Genomic DNA, 20,857 nt, shown 5'->3' with positions numbered 1-20,857 from the left:
TGAAATGCATAGTTTTACATTTCTCCACATTAAACTGACACCCATTATCTTTTGCCCATACTGACAACCTATTTAAATAATCCTGCAAGCTCTCCACATCACCTTGATTATCTATTGTTATGTGCCATCCAGTCATTTTCGACTCTTGGTGATTCTGTGAACAAAGGGCTCTCCATCCCACTTGGCCTCCTGTCCTTTTTTTCAGTAATTGTAAGTTCTTTTAAGTTGTCCATCCAACTCTTTTGTGGTCTTCCTTCTCTTCTCATTCCCTCAATCTTCCCCAACATAATTCATCAACTCGCATAATATGTCCAAAGGACATCAACTTCTGTTTAGCGATCATTGCCCCAAGGAACATTCTGTCTTTATATTCTCCAATGACCAATAAAACCTTATTGGTCGTTGGAGAATATAAAGTCTCTTGCAGTCCATGGGATTCTTAATAGTCTCTTCCACACTCATAATTCAAATGAATCAATTTGCTTTCTGTCTGTCTGTCGCATTAATAATTCAGCTTTCACAATTCTAACATTCAAGGCCTTACTCACAGCTCTATCTTTCATAATTTTTGTCAGGTTTAACAATGCTTTTTTTTATTTTCCCCCATGACTATTCTTATAATTTCATCTTCACATTTACCATCATTTCTGATTCTTGACTCCAGTAAATCATAATGATTTATATTTTATTTCATCTATTATAAGTTCCTTTAAATTGCCAGAAGCCATCACTTTTGTTTTGCTGATGTTTAAATTAAGCCTGGATTTGTTACTTTGTCTTAAACAATAGAATCAACAGCTTCAGATCTTCCTTAGTTTCTGCTATCATCTGCATACCTTAAATTATTTATTTTTCTGCCACCCATCTTAATTCCAGCTGGATCTTTGTCTAAATCAGCTATTCTCATAATATATTCACTATAAATATTAAAAAGGTACAGTGATGGCATTCAACCTTGCTGCATCCCTTTCCCGCCCCCTCCCCCTCGAACAATGTCTTTACTGAAGCTTCTTGGTTGTCATACAGCTCTCTTATCAAGAGAATTAGATATATATTTAGTTTAATCCTTTATCCAAGTGTAAGCAAACAAAGTTTGTGCCTTAAGTATCTTCAGGACTGGGGCAACTCATGGCAAAGGTGGACTGAGTTCACATCACTTTCCTTAGTATTCCATAATGCAAAGCATATCTCCTTGTGGTCATGTATAATGCTATACATTCTGGGAAGGGTCACTACCCAGACCGGTTTCGACCTTTATTGAGGTCTCTTCAGTGGGAGCCCAGAGGTGATACCAAGGTTGAAAAAATGCAGAAGTCATATTTCCATATGCCAGTTGGTTCTGGCTCCCACTGAAGAGACCTCATTAAATGTCAAAACCAGTCTGGGTAGTGATCCTTCCCATAATGCATAGCATTATGGGATACTAAGGAAAGTGATGTGAACTCAGTCCACCTTTGCCATGAGTTGCCACAGTCCTGAAGATACTTCAGGCATAAACTTTGTTTGCTTACACTTTGATAAAGGATTAAACTAAATACAGTAAAGCTCCGAAGTTACGCGGTAGGTGGGACAAACAAAAAGCTCGTAAGTCGAATTCGTGTAACTCAGGGTATAATTTTGCATGTAATTTATATATACAAACATACAATTGGGACCAAAAGTTTACAAAAACACCTATTTTTTTTTAAGAAATATAATCATAATTGTACTTTTTCGTACATAAAAAAAAAAAATTATTTCTATGTCTATGGTTTCATAAAATCTAATAGATTCGTCTGATGGCATAATGTCTTTTTCTTGTCACGCAAAATTTCTTCACAGCAAGCTAATGATTTTTTTATTCCTTGTGGCTACAATTCGTTCCTCGTTAGAATCTATGTCCTCCAAAATCTGTAAACCTTTCTTTTATGATTGTTCTTATTGTGAATTCCTGTAGATCGAACTTCCTTGCTAGCTCCAAATTTTCATTCCGACTTCAAAATCCTTAATAATGTTGAGTTTTGTTTCCAAAGTCAATGTTTTTCTTTTCTTGCTAGCTGTAGGGGGTGCTTAAGGGTCAAAGCTGTATAAATGAAAGGAGACTTCCACATAGCCTTTTAAGGAATGCAGAGAACTGACCAGGGCTTCTGACCTAATTTCCAATCCTCACCTTCTCGTGGTGCACCCTGTTGGGTATCTACTTGGATACTAAACGAACGAGGATGGACTGGCAATTTGGGATTTAGCCGACCAAATTGTATTCTTATTGGTTAAACCAAAATAAAAAATGATGGTACAACATGACAAAATTTCGTGCTAGCTGGGGCATCGGCAGGTTAAACAAGGCCCCCGTTGTTTTCGCCAGGACGAATAGCGAAAAGTCAGCTATCGGAACAAATCTGAAAACACACTTAAACTCAATATGACCAGAGTTAAAGATCAGTACTATCAACATAAGAAGCCCGAATGGCAAAGAAATGGATCTAGCTGAGGAATTAGATAAGTACCAGATCGACATAATAGGGGTGACTGAAACAAAAAAGACCAAAACTGGTGAGATCTTTCTGGGCAATAAATACAAAATGTTATATTCAGGCAATGACAATCAAGGAAAAGAAGGAGTAGCCATAACATTAAACACAAAATACACGGCTAATCTTCTTGAATGGTAGTCAGTCTCAAGTAGAGTGATGTGGAAAAATATCAGAATGAGGAAGTGGACAATGAGACTTATTTGTACCTATGGTCCCACAGAAGGTTCCACTAAGGTAAAAGTGGAGGAATTTTTTTGAGGCTTTAGAAAAAGCAACTGACAGTTGTTGTCAGTTGCTTTTTCTAAAGTCTCATTGACTATGTTATTGTTGATAGTGATGTTTTCTCCCTGGTGCAGGACGCCAGAGTGTACAGAGGATTTGAAATTGAAAGTGATCACTATTTAGTCTTGAGCAGGATAAAATTGAATTTCATATTGAAAAGAATGAAATGTAAGAAAGTTTTAAAGCGAATAAAAGTTCAGCAGCTCTCAGATGTGAAATGTAGACTAACATACACAAAGATTATTGAAAAAAAAAATGAAAGCGTTTGAGAACAGGAATCAAACCTTGTAGATTCAGTAGCAGCCCTTGAAGAAAGCCCTGATTGATTCAGCTAGAGGCATGTGGTGAAGTTGTCTGCAAGGATAGAAAAATTAAAACTCCATGGTGGACACAAGAAGTTAAAGAGGCAGTGAAGGAAAAGAAGAAAGTATATCAAAAGTTCCTGGCAAATAAGTCAGCTTGTGCTCTTAGAGAATATAGAGACAAATGCAAGAATGCTAAACCCTGTGTAAAACTAGCTAAACAAAAGTCATGGGAGGACTTTGGTAAGAATATAGAAAATAAATATCACAACCGTGGCAAAATATTCTGGAGGTTGTTGAAGACGCTTAGGAATGGAGGAAAGAGTGCTGTAAAAGGAGTTAGAGATGATAAAGGCAACATGAAAATGGGAGAAAAAGATATCCCTGAAGTATGGAGTAATTATTTTGAAAAACTGCTAAATGAAACAAGCAGTGATGACAGCACAGTGGTAAAAAACACTGAATAGGCATGCAGTCAGGGAATACATATCCATGCTTGAAGTAGAAAAAGCCATCAAAGGCTTGAAATGTGGAAAGACAGCAGGAGACTGCAGTATGGTGGTATAAAAATCTTATATACCACCGTTTCTGCATAGTTCAGAAACCCTGGACAGAGAGACGAATTCCCGATGATTGGAATAGAGCTCTCATAGTACCCATATATTAAAAGGGAAATAAAATTGAATGTGAGAATTACAGAAGTATTTCCCTACTGAGTGTTCCTGGCAAGATCTATGGATGTATACTTGAGAAACGGTTGAGAAGAATTGTGGAAGAAAAGCTGGGTGAAGAACAAGCTGGATTCAGGCCAAATAGAGGCTGTCAGGATCAGATCTTCACTTTACGACAAATAGTCGAGAAAGCATGGGAATATAACAAAGATCTGTATTTAAGTTTTGTCGATTTGGAAAAGGAATATGACAAGGTGCCAAGAGAGAAGCTATTCAATACGCTGCAGTTATATGGTGTCAATGGGGCATTATATCAAGCAATACTCAGTCTTTATCTGAGTTGTAAGTCAGCAGTTAGAATTGAAGGAAGTACAGGAAGATGGTTTAATGTTAAATCTGGGGGTGAGACAAGGATGTACATTATCCCCCTCTGTTATTCATTATCTATATGGATCACATTATGAAGGAAAGTAGTATTAAACATGATATCAAAATTGGAGATGATGTTAATGTCAGCTCTTTGCTTTATGCGGATGATGTTATACTTCTAAATAAATCCGCTACAAGTCTGCAAGATTCTCTGACTAAATTGAATAACTGTTGTAATAGATACGGTATGAAGGTCAGCAATAAAAAGACAAAGACAATGAAAATAGGCAGAATCACTGAAAATGTCAACTGTGTTCTGAATTGAGAACCTGTGAACAAGTAAAACATTTCAGCTACTTAGGCACGATTTTTAGTGAAGATGGTAAATTAAATATAGAAATAGACAACAGAATCAGCAAAGCTGGTATGGTGGGAAGTCAACTGAAGAAGTTCATATGGAATAAGAGAGAAATTAGTCTGAACACTAAATTAGCTGTATACAAGACAGTGTTCAAACCAGTTTTAACTTATGGATCTGAGAGCTGGGTCAGAAGTAAAACACTTGACCAAAGACTAGAGGCCGCAGATATGAGAGTCCTGAGAAAGATTATAGGCCTGAACAGATGGCATCAATGGCAATGTTATATTAAAAAGAGGATATTAGGAAAGAACTTGACATTGTCGGCCTCCAGGAATGTGTTAGCAGAGCTAATCTCAGGTGGAATAGTCACTTAAACAGAATGGGTGAAGAAAGATTAGCAAAACAAGTGTTCTCTGCCAGGTTGGCAGCAAAAGGACCTAGCGGAAGACCAAGATATAGGTGGATTGATATGGTACAAAGTGCCTTAGACGATAGAAATATAAGATCTGATAATGTTGAAGTCTTGACAAGTAACAGACTGATTTGGAGGAAAATTGTAGATAGGAAGTTAGTAATGATGTAATTTTTTTCATGTAGTACTATCATATCCTGTACACCCCCTTGAGGGTACATGGTAGGAATTTGATGATGATGATGCCAGCTGTAGAAGAGTCGGACTTGCTTCTTTTGGATGACATTATTATTTTTTATTTAATAAAATTTTTATCAAGAACATAACATTAAACAATCGCAAGATTTGTAGACTATAAAAATCGTGCATGAATGGAGATGGCGCGAGACATGTCAGTGCTTGTTCACAGCATGTGCAACACTGGTGAATGTGGCCGGCGCCTGAATGATACTATTAGTGGTGAAGCGGGACGGGAATACGTACATATAAGAAACCGCATAACTCTGGATTCGCATAAGTCTGGGTATGACTGTATATAATTTATAGTCTAACCAAGCGGGAAAAAACTTCCAAGAGAATTAGATGTTCAGGTATTCCCATTGACCTCATTACAATCCACAGATTGTGGATTGTAATGAGGTCAATGGGAATACAAGCTTTCTTCCTTCTTCAATTCTCTTGTTCTTTCCTTCTCATGTTTGCTATTTGGTCTCTAGTTCCTCTACCTCTCCTAAAGCCTGCCTGTTCTTACAGCATTTCTCTATTGACATATGGCTCCAACCTTAGTCAGATCACTTTCAGCGTAACTTAACTTGCATGTGAAATTAAAGCAATGATTCTGTAATTCTCACAATCTTTGCACATGCATGAAATCACAGTGCTGCTGCTGCGAGGACCTGGAAGCTCCTACAACCGAGCAAGCCAAGGTAGCTTTGACTAGACAAGCAAGCAGCAGCCTTTGATACACAATGCAAAGCTCAATTATTGCCGTGCAAGCTTAAGACGTCTTCTGTCTACAAAAATAAAAGCCTAAATGGAATGCTTATAAATGCATGCATTTATTAACAAATAAATATTACTTCTTTCTCAATTAATGAGCTTGCGCAGCAAGCATAGATAATTTGCCCCTGCTTGTATATGGAAAAGATGACTTCTGCATTGATCCAAGAAGATACCTTGGTATCTTCTTGGATCTACCTTCCAATGAGGACACCTTAATAAAGGTTGAAACTGGTCTGGGGGAGTGACCCTTCCCATAATGCATCACAATATACATGTTCAAAAGGAAGTATACTTTGCATAATGGGGTGTTAAGGCAAATAACATGAAGTTAACAGCTATATATAAAAAGCTTAGTTGTGCAGATACTTCAAGTGCAAACTGTTTGCTTACACTGGGGTATGAGATTTAAACAAGAATATAATTTGTTATAATTTACTATTAAAAAAATTTACTTGATAACCCAGTGGAAAAACTTCCTAAGATTTTATAGAAAGATATTTCTAATGCATTTCATATTTTCCTCATTATTATTAAAATGATAGTCCGTTTTTCTATTCACATATTAATAATCATTGTTAAGAACTCCTATAACTATTATATGCAAGAAATACAATACTGCTTAATGCTTACCTGGTTGTTTTTCAGAATTTGGTGCCAATTTCTAGAAGCAATTTTTGGTATGGAATTAAGCAAGATTTGTGTGGCTTTAACAGAATTGCTCTTCATGGTATTCAGTACCATGTCTACATTTACCTACAAAATAATAATACATCTTTATTTACTAAATATGCACCTCAATTCTTTAACATTATTTTTAATAACCAGCACAGAAAGTGCTTCAAGTACATGAACACACAAGGTATAGTTGCCTTAAATATTAACAGCAACATGGTGGATGAAATATATCAACCACATTATACTTCCTAGTTATGTTTTGGAATCTAAAACATAGCTAGGAAGTGTAATGCGCTCCCAAACTTCTGGATGTCAAGGCCCCCTTTGGAAAAATTAAAATATTTCATGCCCCTCCCCTCGAAAGAAAAAATCGTAATATAGACATATATTATTATAATATTTATTGTATTTATATTCAATACAAAACATACACAGCGAATATTGCAAAAATCAAATGCAAATATTACATTTTTATCATCTTACATGGCACATCTCATATTTTTATATAGATATATTGTTATTGTACATTTGTACTACAAGCACATGAAACATAAAACGAGTAATAAAGAAAGAATTAAAAACATAAAATAAGTTTAATAACAATTTCATGTGATGGACGTGTTTCAATACTGCTACACAAAAAGTCAATATCAGGTAAAATATTTGAAACTGCAATTCTTAGATTTCTGCTTTGCAATGAAACTTATATAAATAAGCATATATTTACTAATATTTATTAAGTGCCGAAAATATGCAGGAAGCAAAATTTGTGAACCAATGTATGATTTTGTTCCATTAAAATATAAAAAAATAACAAATAATAAAAATTAAATATGTTTCTTTTAAGATAAAAAAAATCTCCTTCGTCTTAAAAGATTTCAAATTTGTTTTCATTATTTCACGACCCCCCCCCCCCTCAACAAAACCCACGGCCCACAGTTTGGGAAGCGCTGTTTTAGATGACAAATAAATACCTCGTGTCTGGACAATATATTTTTTTCTTTCTGGTTATTCAGAAAGCAAATTGAAATGAAATCTAGACATGTCTTGTGAACTGAAACACAATGCTAATTTGGAAACAATTCCCCCAACATTTAACTGTCCTCAGTACAAAAGTAAATTATAGGATTTTCAGCATGCCTTAACATGCTGCTACTAGAGGACACCATTTCCAAAATGCATGGATTGCAGTGCAGTACTATTACTCAGAACATTATATCAAATTTAATCACAGCAAATGAGATATCAAATAGAGAAAGTCAAGCTATAAACAAAGAAATAAATTAAATAATAAATTTAAGAACAGAAGTGTGTAATTTGCTTAATTAAGTACCATCACACAAGCATAAATGCACATCATCTGAGCCCATGCTCTGAATAATAGATACCAATAAAAATATCAGATATATACAGTAGTGAGCTATGGAAATTTTAACAAAGGGCTCGCATTGTCAAGCAAAAAAAAAAAAAGAAAAAAAAAAAACGTATTTCACATAAAATTTTTTATTAATATAGCTTGTGCACAAATTCCAATCAAAAAGTATGAAAGAACAATAACCTCTAATGGCTATCATTTTTAAACAAATATTTCATTAGCTAAATATGAAATATTTGCACAATCAACTTAATTTATCTTACATAAGAAAAACATTTTTTAACTATCAAAATATAATTATTATTATTACAGGCGACTCCAGGGAGCCCTTAGACTCATTGAGGGAGGCCCTAAACATCATGTCCACACAACTATAAGACATTCTCACAGTATCTATCATACCTTGCCTTGAGCTCACTCACCGTCATAGCACCCACAACATACTCTGGCAGCTTATTCCACTCATTTACCTCTAAAAGTAAAGAACCCAGCTCTAACACCCCAGCTTCCATAGGTGTCCCCTAGTTCTCCCACCACCACCAGTCCTGATCTCAAAAATATCCTCTGAATTAATCCTATAGAATCCCTTTAGCAATTTGAATGTCTCAATCATATCTCCCCTTTTCCGCCTATCAACTAGTTTCTGCAACCCACAAATCTTCAACCTGTTCTCATATGGTTCATTCCATAGACCTGCTATAATCTTAGTCACTCGCCTCTGGATCCTGTCCACCTCCTTCCCATCAAGAAGGAACCTAGATGACCAAATCTGGGCATAGTAGTCAAGATGAGGTCTTATCAAGGCTCGGTACAGAGGTACAATAACTTGTTTGTCTCTGCTCATCAAGGTATTTTTCAACAACCAAGTGAGTTGATGAGCTGATTTAGCTACTTTTGCAATGTGCCCCCCAAACTTCATCTCCCTATCCACCAACACTCCCAAGTCCCTGGCCTCAATCTCCTAGAGTACAGTTCCACCAATGTGGTATACTGCTGCTAATCTTTTCACCCCAAAATGCATAACCTTACATTTTGTCACATTAAATTGACATCCATTCTCCTTAGCCCAGAACTCTAATCAATCCAAGTCATCCTGCAAGATTTTGACATCTTCTGCATTCACTATCGTCCTACCCAACTCTGCATCATCAGCGAACAAATGAACTGTTCCACTTAGATCCTTCCCTATATCGTTAATGAACAGATTAAACAGCAGTGGTCCAAGAACAGAACCCTGCGGCACACCACTAGTCACAGGCCGTATTTTGGACTCTACTCCTGAATAAACTACTCTTTGATATCTCTCCATCAACCACCCACCTATCTATCTCACCAACCCTATATCCATTCCCAAATGTTGTAGTTTACAGATTAGAATTCCATGTGGTATCCTGTCAAACGCCTTTACCAGCTCCAGCAGTATCACTATAAACCCATTACCCTTATCCAGTTCAGATGTCACCTTGTTATAAAACTTGAGCAAGTTACTGAGGCATGATCTACCCTTCACAAAGCCATGCTGTCCCCCGTACAGTATCTCATTTTCATCCATCCATTCCTGTATTTTTCCCTTGACTACTTTTTCCAAGACCTTGACGACTCCTGACTGATATGCTGATCGGTCGGTAATTTGCAACCGTAGTCTTGAGTCCTCCTTTATGCAGTGAAACTATTTTCCCCTCTTTTCACACCTTCGGGACTAAACCAGACCCGTGACTCAGATTAAACAACATGGTCAAGGGCACTGATAATTCCTTAGCCGCTTCACGCAAACCAGTGCCGGTATACCATCCAATCCCACAGATGTGTTCACATTAAGGTTCTGTAATAGACTATTCACCTCCACTTCATTCATCACAATTCCCTTATAAACTAATGGTTCCTTCATTTTTTCAATGTCACCACCTGGATGATATACTTTTGCAAAGTGCTCGCTCAATAACTCCACTATATCGACTGATTCAGTGACCTCCTTACCATCATCATTCCTTAAAATCATTTTGCCGTGTACAGTTTTTTTCTTGCTTGCAGCATATTGAAAGAACTGTTTGGGATTCTCTTTAGCTTGCATAGCTAGTTTCCTTTCATAATCCGCTTTTGCTGATTTTACCACACTCGTTACCCTTCTGGCCTGCACTTTATACCGTCCGTGTGCCTGCAGGTCACCCCTTTCTTTAAATTCCCTCCACAGTTGTTTCTTTTTTTGCAGCTCAAGCTTAATGGTGTTATTCATCCATTTAACCCCTACTTGTTTTACTATTCAGACCCGAGGTATACAATCAGCCATAACCTCCTGTAAATGCTCCTTGACTACTTCTCATGCTCTATCGACATCCAGCCTTTGCAGTTGTACATGCCATGGCACTGATCCAAGCAATCTTCTAAGCTTGTCATACTTGAAAGCATGGCAATTTCACATATACCCTGTCTTAATCGAAAATTCCACACCTTTAGCCACCTCCCAGGTCAAGACCTTATGATCACTCTCACCAATAGATGGCAATATGGTCATATTCATTACAGTCAAATTCTCAGATACTATTACCAGGTCAAGCACTCTCACACCCCTAGTATTTTCCATTACATGCTGTCTCAGATAGTTATCCCTTAATAATTGAATAAAATCCATTTCCTTCCTCACATGTGTCCTCTCCTCCTTCCAATCAATGTTGCCATAGTGAAATCCCCTATAATAATTACCCTCCTTCCACTCATTTCATCAATTTGTTTATGCATACTATCTCAACCATCTGTTCCATCACCTGGTCTATAGCAGCACCCAACTGTATATTTTGTTCTGCTAGTCACAATCTCACCAAATAGCCTCAAATGAGCTCTTTTCACTATCCTGCAATACAACTTCAATTCTGCAGTTCATCAGCTATCATCAATAACACTCCCCCCCTTTTTATTCTCTCTGTCCCCCCTAAACACACTATAACCTACACATTCTATCCCACTAACTATATCATCTTCCGACAGCCATGTTTCACTAATGCCAATAACCTGTGGCCAGCAGGAAACACCAAGGCCAAAAATTCTTCCTTCTTGTTCCTAATACACCTGGCGTTAGTATACATGAAACGCAGAGGTCTCTTTGTCCCACCCCTATCTTGATGCGTTATTCTAACTATCCCATTCCGATTACTTGTCTTTTGTATTGGCTCGGGTACATTATATACATTCTTACACTCAACTGTCTCATTGATGTCCGCATATCCCCCCCCCCCCCACCGGTAGTTCTAGTTTCACTGGTTCTGCACATCCATTTTCACTTCATTCAGCAACACTTTTTCCAGTCTCTGCACACCAAATCCATTCAAATGTAGGCCATCCATCGTGTATAAATCCTTTTGCCCATCAAACTCATACCACACGTCCACAAATTCCACACCACAACGTCTGCATAACCTGAGCATAATGTCATTTGCGATTATGGCCCTCCTCCTAAACTCCTCTCTGTTATACCATGGCAACAGACTCAACAATAAGAATGAAATCTTTTATAAAACATTTGATTGGCTACTGATTTTAGTATACGATTGGCTTCCAGAAGGGACAAGGATAAAGATAGTGCAATCACTTATTTTATTTTCAAACTTGGGCGCATCTGTTATAGAAGAGTTGAAACAATAATTCCAAATAATCTATACACTACCGAATAGACTAATTTTTGTTAGGTTACTGTATGAATTTTTCGCTTAATATTTTAAAAAAGTAAATAAGAAGAACAACGGGCTCACACAAGCCCTTATAGCTCACCAGTGGATATATATATATATGATGGACTGCAAAAAAAGCCATTTCCCCAAGCTACATAAAGTTTGGAAATTCTGCTGTTATCATTTCAATAATGAGACATATTGGAATATGTTTATACCTGCTAATACTGAAGCTGTGCTAGCTTAGAGAGCAGCCACATGAATGATGAGAAAGCTCATTCCATCATGAAAATGAGTGAATAATTTATATTCAGCTGCAAATTGCAGCAAAAATTTGTATTTCTGAGTAGCATAAGTGTTTCAAGAGGAATGAAGGACATATTGAGTTACCTTGTGAAAACCTTAAGATTAGTGAAATGCATTTTGGTTCAGTGAGAAGTGAATGCAGAAAACTAAAATCTAAGCATACAAAGAGGGTCTTCCCCTCTTCCTTTTACCATCAGGCATCCATGTCAATGCTATTTTTATGTGTTCTGATGTTGGCATTCTCAATCCATGTCCATCTGCATTTCTTCAACTCTATTGTAATGGTTTTGGTTTTGTTGCAAATTTCAATAAATGAGAATTCTGCAAAGACATTCTGTTTGGAAGGCATCTATTTTATTTTCTTGTTGTTTGGTTAATTTCTATGATTCACTTCCATAAAGTAATACAGATTTAACAGTTGAGTTAAAAATTTGCACCTTTAAGTTTGTTTTATATTGGATGATTTCCAAATTTTCTGTAAAGTTTTAAATGCATAGCAAGATTTATTTATTCTTATTGCAATGGCTTCGTTGGTACCACCTTCCATGATGACAGTTGCAGTAATTAAAAGTGTTTGTCACTACTTGATTTCCATTCATTCTTTTTTACTGTTGATTTTTAATATTTTAATTTTCTTCTCATTGATGTGTAAGCCTATTTGTTTAGCAGTTTCCTCTAACTTTGCTGTCTTAATTTTCATGTCTTCAAATCTAGATGATAGTAGTATGTCGTCATCAGCATAGTCAAAATCTTCTAATGTGATGTCAATGTTCCATCTTATTTCAGTTTTTAGGCTTTTCAGGGTATGCTGCATTATCCAATCTATGACAATGATGAAAAGTGTTACAGACATGACATAACCTTGCTTAACACCAGCTTTGATGTAAAAACTTTCGGAAGCTATTCCATCTAATAGAATTTGTCCTTACTTCCATCATACAAATCTTTTATAATATTTATTATTTTGTCAGGAAATCCATAAATTTTCAGGGTTTTCCGTAGACATTCTCTGTCTATGCTGTCGAAAGCTTTGGCAAAATCAATAAAATCAAGTACAGAGTTGAATTTAGTTCAACATAATTGAACACTGTTCAATTATGAACTAAATTGTGCTTCTTCGATTTCTAAAGCCTGCTTGTTCTATTCTAAGAATTTTCTCAGTGATATTTTTTATTCCATTTATTATGATTCTAGTGAAGATCTTTGATGGTACTGACAACAGACTGATTCCTCTCCAATTAGTGCATTCTGTAAGATCACCCTTTTTTGGAATTTTGACTATTCGTGATTCTTTCCAGGTACTCGGAACCTTCTCAGATACCCCTATGATATTAAACAGTTTATACAGTATAGCTGATGTTTTAGGTCAGCTTTGAGCAGTTAAGCACTAATGTTATCATTTCCACTTGCTTTTGAATACCAGATATATAGGAATGTTTTGGGAAAATGACGAAGTCAATAATAATGTGTTAAGTATTTGCTTGATTTCTGGTCAGGGTGTGGACTAGTTATTACTAATGCTGTATTAAGATACGTACAATTTTCATGGAGAGAAGACAAGAAATAAGAGGTCTCAGTGACAATTTTGTGTTAGTGATAAGACACATGAGTATACATAAGATATGAAATAGGAGGTCATGACCATTTAAATACAAGTATTATTCAAGAAAAAAAAATGAGAGTGAAAAACATGGAATTGTCTGCAAGAATAGAAAAATTTGAATGACTGTTAAATGAAAGAACAGTGGTAGAAAACATTCAAGAAGAATGCAATCATGTGTCAATAATGCAGTATGTATCAATAATTAAAGTAGAAAGAATAAAAAAAAAACTGAAATGTGGAAAGGCAGCTGGATTAGAACCAGAGATGCTCAAATATGGAGGCATAAGTTTTACAGTGGGTTGTAATGCATAATTCAGATGCACTGCAACCCACGTGGATGACCAGGAAAGTTCTCAGAATGCTAGTCTATTCTGAGAACTGGTGCTAAAAGAGATATAAATAAATAAATAAATACATTGTGAGTAGTATAGAGGATGTTCCAGGTAAGATTTATGCAAGCATATTGAGAAGCTAAGAAAAATTGTGGAAGTGGAGCATGACTATCAAGCTAGGTTTTCACACCTAACAGAATTTGTCAGGATAAAATTTTCCCTTTAAGACAAAAAAATTGATAAATCATGGGAATGTAATAATAAAAACCTGTTAAAAATACTACAATTACATGGTGTATACAGGACATCTTGTGAAGATACATAATCAATGTTTGAGATGCAAGGCAGCAGTTAGAAATGAAGCAGATACAGGATAATTATCTGATGTCAAATCAAGTGTGAGATGAGGACACATGCTATCTCCTCTATTACTCATCATCTATACAGATCACATTGAGAAAAGTGGCGATATTCAACTCGGCCCTTTACTTTATCCAGATGATGCTATACTCCTGAATAAATCCAGTACAAGTATTCAGGATTCTTTAACTAACATTGAATAACTGAATAAATAAAATAAATTATTTTCATACAAGTGAAGTTTGTTTATATCTTTGGCAGCAGACACAAATCAATGTTGTATCATAAACTTAAAACAGTGAAAGAAATTCCAAGGAAAAGTAAAGTGACACAAAGGTCGCTAATGGCTCTACACATTCTCATGGTGCACCCTGTTAGATATATACCTGGATACCGAACGAACAAGGATGGGCTGCCATTTGGTCACCCAAATTGTATTCTTATTGGTCTTAAACCAAAATACAAAATGATGGTACAACATGACAGAATTCCATGTCGGCTGGAACATTGCCAGGTTAAACAAGGCCCAGTTGTTTTCGCCAGGGAACCAGGACGAACAGTGTAAAGCTACCAGAACAAATCTAAAAACATACCCAAACTCAACATCACCAGAGTTCATGATCGGTACTATCAACATGAGAAGCCTGAATGGCAAAGAAATGGAGCTAGCTGAGGAATTAGATAAGTACCAGATCGACATAATAGGAGTGACTGAAACAAAAAACACAAAAACTGGCGAGATCTTTCAGAGCAATAAATACAAAATGTTATATTCAGGCAAAGATAATCAAGGAAAAAGAATAGCCATAGTATTCAACACTAAATATGAGGATAATCTTCTTGAATGGCAGTCAGTCTCAAGTAGAGTAATGTGGGCAAATATAAGCATGGGGAACTGGATAATGAGACTTATTTGTGCCTATGGTCCCACAGAAGGTTCTACTAAGGTAGAAGTGGAGGAATTTTTTGAGGCTTTAGAGAAAGCAACTGACACAATGAAAAAGAAAAAGTTGGTCCTTGTTGGGGATCTAAATAGCAGAGTACGAAATGATTGTCAGACATACAAAAATATTTTGGGAAAATTTGGAGAAAAGAGCAAAGATAATAATAATGGCAAATACCTGTTTGATTTCTGCTCAGGACAAGGACTGGTTATTACTAACACCATGTTCCAACATAAAAATGTGCACAAATTCACATGGAGAGAAGAGGCAAGGAATAAGAAAAGTCTCATTGACTATGTTATTGTTGATAGTGATGTTTTCTCCCTGGTGCAGGACACCAGAGTGTACAGAGGATTTGAAATTCGAAGCGATCACTATTTAGTCTTGAGCAGGATAAAATTGAATTTCATATCGAAAAGAATAACATGCAAGAAAGTTTTAAAGCGAATAAAAGTTGAGCAGCTCGCAGATGTGAACTGTAGACTAAAATACACAAAGATTATTGAAGAAAAAATGAAAGAGTTTGAGAACAGGAATCAAACCTTGGAGATTCGGTGGCAAGCTCTGAAGAAAACATTGATTGATTCTGCCAGAGAGGCATGTGGTGAGGTTGTCTGCAAGGATAGAAAAATCAGAACTCCCTGGTGGACACAGGAAGTTAAAGAGGCAGTGAAGGAAAAGAAGAAAGCATATCGAAAGTTCCTGCAAATAAGTCAGCTTGTGCTCTTAGAGAATACAGAGACAAATGTAAGAAAGCTAAACACTGTGTAAAACTAGCCAAACAATGGTCATGGGAAGACATGGTGTCAATGGAGCTTTTTCTATAGTTTCTCCATTCAAAATGCAGTTGATATTTTCAATGATTCTGCTTAATTTCACTGTCAATTTTTGTGAAATTTTGATTCTGCTGTCTATGACAACAGAATCAAAATTCGGTTAGGTAGGATGTCAACTGAATAAATTTATATGGTTTTCTATGTAAGAACATAGAAAATAAATATCAAGAAGGTGGCAAGATATTACGAAGGTTGTTAAAGAAACTCAGAAATGGAGAAAAGAATGCTGTGAAAGGAATTAGAGATGATAAAAGCGACATGAAAACTGTTGAAAAAGATATCCTTGATGTATGGAGTAATTACTTCGAAAAATTGTTAAATGAAACAAGCAGTAATGACAGCACGGTAGTAAAAAAACACTCAACAGACATGCAATCAGGAATACATCATAATACTTGAAGTAGATAAAGCTATCAAAAGCCTGAAATGTGAAAAGACAGTGGGAATAGATGATATTTGACCATAAATGTTCAAGTATGGAGGTATAAAAAGTTTTACAGTGGCTGCACTGCACAATTTAGAAGGCTTAGACAGAGGGACAAATTCCAAATGATTGGAGTAGAGCTCTCATAGTACCCATATATAAAAAGGGAAATAAAACTGAATGTGAGAATTACAGAGGTGTTTACCTACTGAGTGATCCTGGTAAGATTTATTTAAGTATACTTGATAAATGGTTAAGAAGGAGTGTGGAAGAGAAGCTTGATGAAAAACAAGCTGGATTCAGGCCAAATAGAGGCTGTAAGGATCAAATTTTCATGTTACAACAAATAGTTGTGAAATTGTGAGAATATAACAAAGATTTCTAGATCTAGAAAAGGCATATGACAGGGTGCCGAGAGAGAAGCTGTTCAAAGTGCTACAGTTGTGTGGTGTCAATGGAGCTTTTTCTGTAGTTTCTCCGTTCAAAATGCAGTTGATATTTTCAACGATTCTGCTTAATTTCACTGTCAATTTTTGTGAAATTTTGATTCTGTTGTCTATGACAACAGAATCAAAATTTCTGTTGTCTATCAAAATCAATGTTGTCTGTGACAACAGAATCAAAATTCGGTTAGGTAGGATGTCAACTGAATAAATTTATATGGAATAAGAGAGAAATTAGCCAAAACGCTAAATTAGCTATATACAAGACAGTGTTCAAACCAATTTTAAGTTCAAAGTGCTACAGTTGTATGGTGTCAATGATGCATTATATCAAGCAATACTTGGTCTTTATTTGAGTTGTAAGTCAGCAGTCAGAATTGAAGGACGTATAGGAAGATGGTTTATGTTAAATCTGGTGTCAGACAAGGATGTACATTATCCCCTCTGTTATTTATTATCTATATGGATCACATCATGAATGAAAGTTGTATTAAACCCGATATCAAAATTGAAAATGTTAATCTCAGCTCTTTACTCCATGCAGATGATGTTATACGTCTAAATAAATCCACTATAAGTCTGCAAGATTCCCTGACTAAATTGAATAATTGTTGTCATAGATTTGGTATAAAGGTCAGCAATAAAAAGACAATGAAAACAGGCAGAAGAAATGAAAATATCAACTGCATTTTGAATGGAGAACTTATAGAACAAGTAAAACATTTCAACTTAGGCATGATTTGTAGTGAAGATGGTAAATTAAATATGGAAATAGACAACAGAATAAACAAAGCTGATATGGCAGGAAGTCAAATGAATAAATTTATATGGAATCAGAGAAATTAGCCAAAACACTAAATTAGCTATATACAAGACAGTGTTCAAACCAATTTTAACTTATGGATCTGAGAGCCGGATCAGAAGCAAAACACTTGACCAAAGACTAGAGACTGCAGATATGAGAGTCCTGAGAAAGATTAGAGGCATGAACAGATGGCATCAATGAGCAATATCATATTAAAAATGAGGATATTAGGAAAGAACTTCACATTATCAGCATCCAGGAATGCATTAGCAGAGCTAACTCAGGTGGTATGGTTACTTAAACAGAATAGGAGAGGAAAGATTAGCAAAACAAGTGCTCTCTGCCAGAAAAAAGACCAGAGGAAGACCAAGATATAGGTGAATTGATACAGTAAAAAATGCCTTAGAAGACAGAAATATAAGATCTGATAATATGGGGGTTTTGACAGGTAACAGACTGATTTGGAGGAAAATTGTAGATAGGAAGTTAGTAATGATGTAAATTTTTCATGTAGCTATCATATCCTGTATCCCCTTTGAGGGTATATACCAGGGATTTGATGATGATATAAATAACAACCCAACATTTAAAAGAAACAGCAAACTTCTTAATTCTTAATATATACTTTTGCAAAAATATCTTGAAGAGATTTTTCTGGGAAAAAAAAAGTTATTTAACCATAATTATACAATATTACAAAAAAAAAAAAAAAAATCTTCTAGCATTGAATCTTCATCATAATCAAATTCCTAATATGAAACCCTTAAGACACTAGTTCCCAACCTTTTTTTGGATTATGTCCCATCTCAATGTCTCAAAGAATATGATGCCCTCTCTAGAATAATAGTCAACCAAGTTCTGAAAAAGTATAATATAAATAGGTCCTTCAAATAAAAAAAGAAAGACAGGTAGAACTGTTTTTAATTTGTCTTTCTTCAATGAATATAAACTTTTTTTATTTGAGATACTAATTTAGTCAATTTCAATGTCAAATCTCCATGGTTTGTGATATCCAGACGATTTTTTTTTTTCAGTAACAAGTCATTTACAGCACTAAAGCACATTCAACTAAATATGAGGACAGGCAACAGTAATTTTCTTGCAGAACTAGTTGAATTCAAGTATTTCGTTTCTGTCTCATCACAAAGCCATGCCATTGTTCCTTTTTATGTGGAATAAAGTTCTAATAGACTCATCATTTTGCATTTCTGAGAGTTGTTCTTGATACCGCATGGCTACAACAGTTAAGTCCACTAGCATTGGCTGAGTTATCCAAAGTGGAAAATCAATTTCTTTTGAATCAGAAAACTTATAATTTAAATCGCAGGCCATTTTGCTTAGGTGAGCTGCAATAACAAATACAGCAACATCAGTTACCTCAAACTTATTTAATCGATAAAATTGGTCAAATTTTTTGGCTGAAACATTCTTTTGACATAATTGCAGAAATGCAATGAAGCCAAATATCTTACACCAACAAAGTTCTCATTTGCTCCTTGCAGTTGCTTATTTAACATATTCTGCTTTTCAAAGATATCTGTCAAATAACTCACAAATTGACCATCAACTGTTTGTAGGAGTTTCATTTCAGGTTTGTCATTCAAAAAGTCACTAAGAATATCATATAGTTCCATGAATCTTCTCCGGCAATTCCCCTGTGATAGCCATCTCGCCTCAGTGTGAAGCAATAGTCTTACATGGTCAGCAGTTTTATCCTCACAAAATTATTTTGAAGAGACACTCACATTTAGCATTAGCTTTGATTATGTATGGATATATATATATATATATATAGCTATTCTGATCCTATGATCCACTCTAATACTCTGACACCCCCCCCCCTCCTGTTATGCTCCATCACATGCTGCCTCAAGTAATTTTCTCTAAGAATTGAATAAATTCCATTATCTTCCTGCCATGCCATCTTTGTTCCTTCCAGTCTATATCTCCATAGTTGATGTCCTCCCATAATAATCACCCGACCCGTACTCTTTATACTAATTTAGTGATGCACATCTTTCAGATAACCCGTGGAACACCCTGGCCTATATTATTATACAGACACCTCCATTCTGAAGACTCATTGCAGGAGCAGGAGACCCAACCTATCATAACTCTTCTTGAACTCATTAACAATTTCTTTATTTGTTTCTCATTTACAACTCTCCAAGCAAAATATCTAGTCCCCACAACCTACTAACCACACCTCTATTTAACTTCCAGGGATTACCTCTTGTTCTAGTCCTCAACTGCTGAAACATTTCCCCTGCAATCCTATAAATGTCTTTAAATGTTTCTATCATATTTCCAATTTTTTTTTTTTCCCTATCAACCAACTCCTGCAATCCACATGCCTACAATCTATCCTCATATGGAACATTCCACAGACCACTCACTATCTTGGTCACTCATCTTTGAATCCTTTCCATCACTTCCTCATCCCTAAGAAACCCATAGAACCAGACGAGCACATCAAGGCCTTATAATAAAGAGGAATAACAATTTCCTTATCTCTACATGTTAATGTGGTCTTCAATAGCCAAGTAATCTTAAGGGCTACCTTAACAATATATCCTCTAAACTTTAACTCTGTCTACCACCACCCCTAAATCTCGAGCTTCACCTATTTACTGAAGCACAGGGCCATCAATGTGATACATGGCTTGTAATCAATTTTCCAAAGTGCATAACTTCACGTTTCTCTACATTAAACTGATATCCATTATCTTTTGCCCATAGTGACATCACATTTAAATTGTCCTGCAAGCTCTCCACATCGTCATGATCTCCTACTTCATTTTGCATTATCAGCAAACAACTGAATATTTTCTTTCATGTTATTGGTCACCTTGGTTACGGATATCTCTTCTGATATCCTATGACCAGGTCCAATAATTTTCATCACATGCTGCCTTAGGTAATTATCGCTTAGTAGGTGTATAAATTCTATTTCCTTCCAGTCTATACCTCCATAGTTGAAGTCCTCCATAATAATCACTCAAACTGTACTCATTGTTACTAATTTGGCAATGCAGGTCTTCTAGATCATCTACGGAACTCCCTGGGCTATAAGCAACAACCAACTGGCATTAAGATTACACCAGACTGCTTCAAACGAACACCCACCCTATCTCCTATTCTTTTTGGCTGCAATTCATCAGCTAACATCAACAGTATTTC

At 35.8% G+C, this 20,857-nt stretch overlaps 1 protein-coding gene across 1 annotated transcript in view; it reads right to left on the bottom strand.

Moving 5' to 3' along the window:
• LOC150094426 (S-methyl-5'-thioadenosine phosphorylase-like) overlaps positions 1–20,857 on the bottom strand; it is a 97,382-nt gene that overhangs the window by 14,495 nt on the left and 62,030 nt on the right. Inside the window, exon 8 of the mRNA XM_090412315.1 lies at positions 6,543–6,665. Within this exon, the coding sequence (XP_090268441.1) occupies positions 6,543–6,665 (123 nt within the window). The remainder of the gene's footprint in view (positions 1–6,542; positions 6,666–20,857) is intronic.

Source organism: Typopeltis vanoorti, chromosome 22, assembly GCF_054136105.1.
Source record: "Typopeltis vanoorti isolate ZY-2024b chromosome 22, IOZ_Tvanoo_1.0, whole genome shotgun sequence".
Lineage (NCBI taxonomy): Eukaryota > Metazoa > Arthropoda > Arachnida > Uropygi > Thelyphonidae > Typopeltis > Typopeltis vanoorti.
The sequence above is the reverse complement of the archived record's forward strand: the minus strand, read 5'-3'. Positions and strand labels throughout refer to the sequence as shown.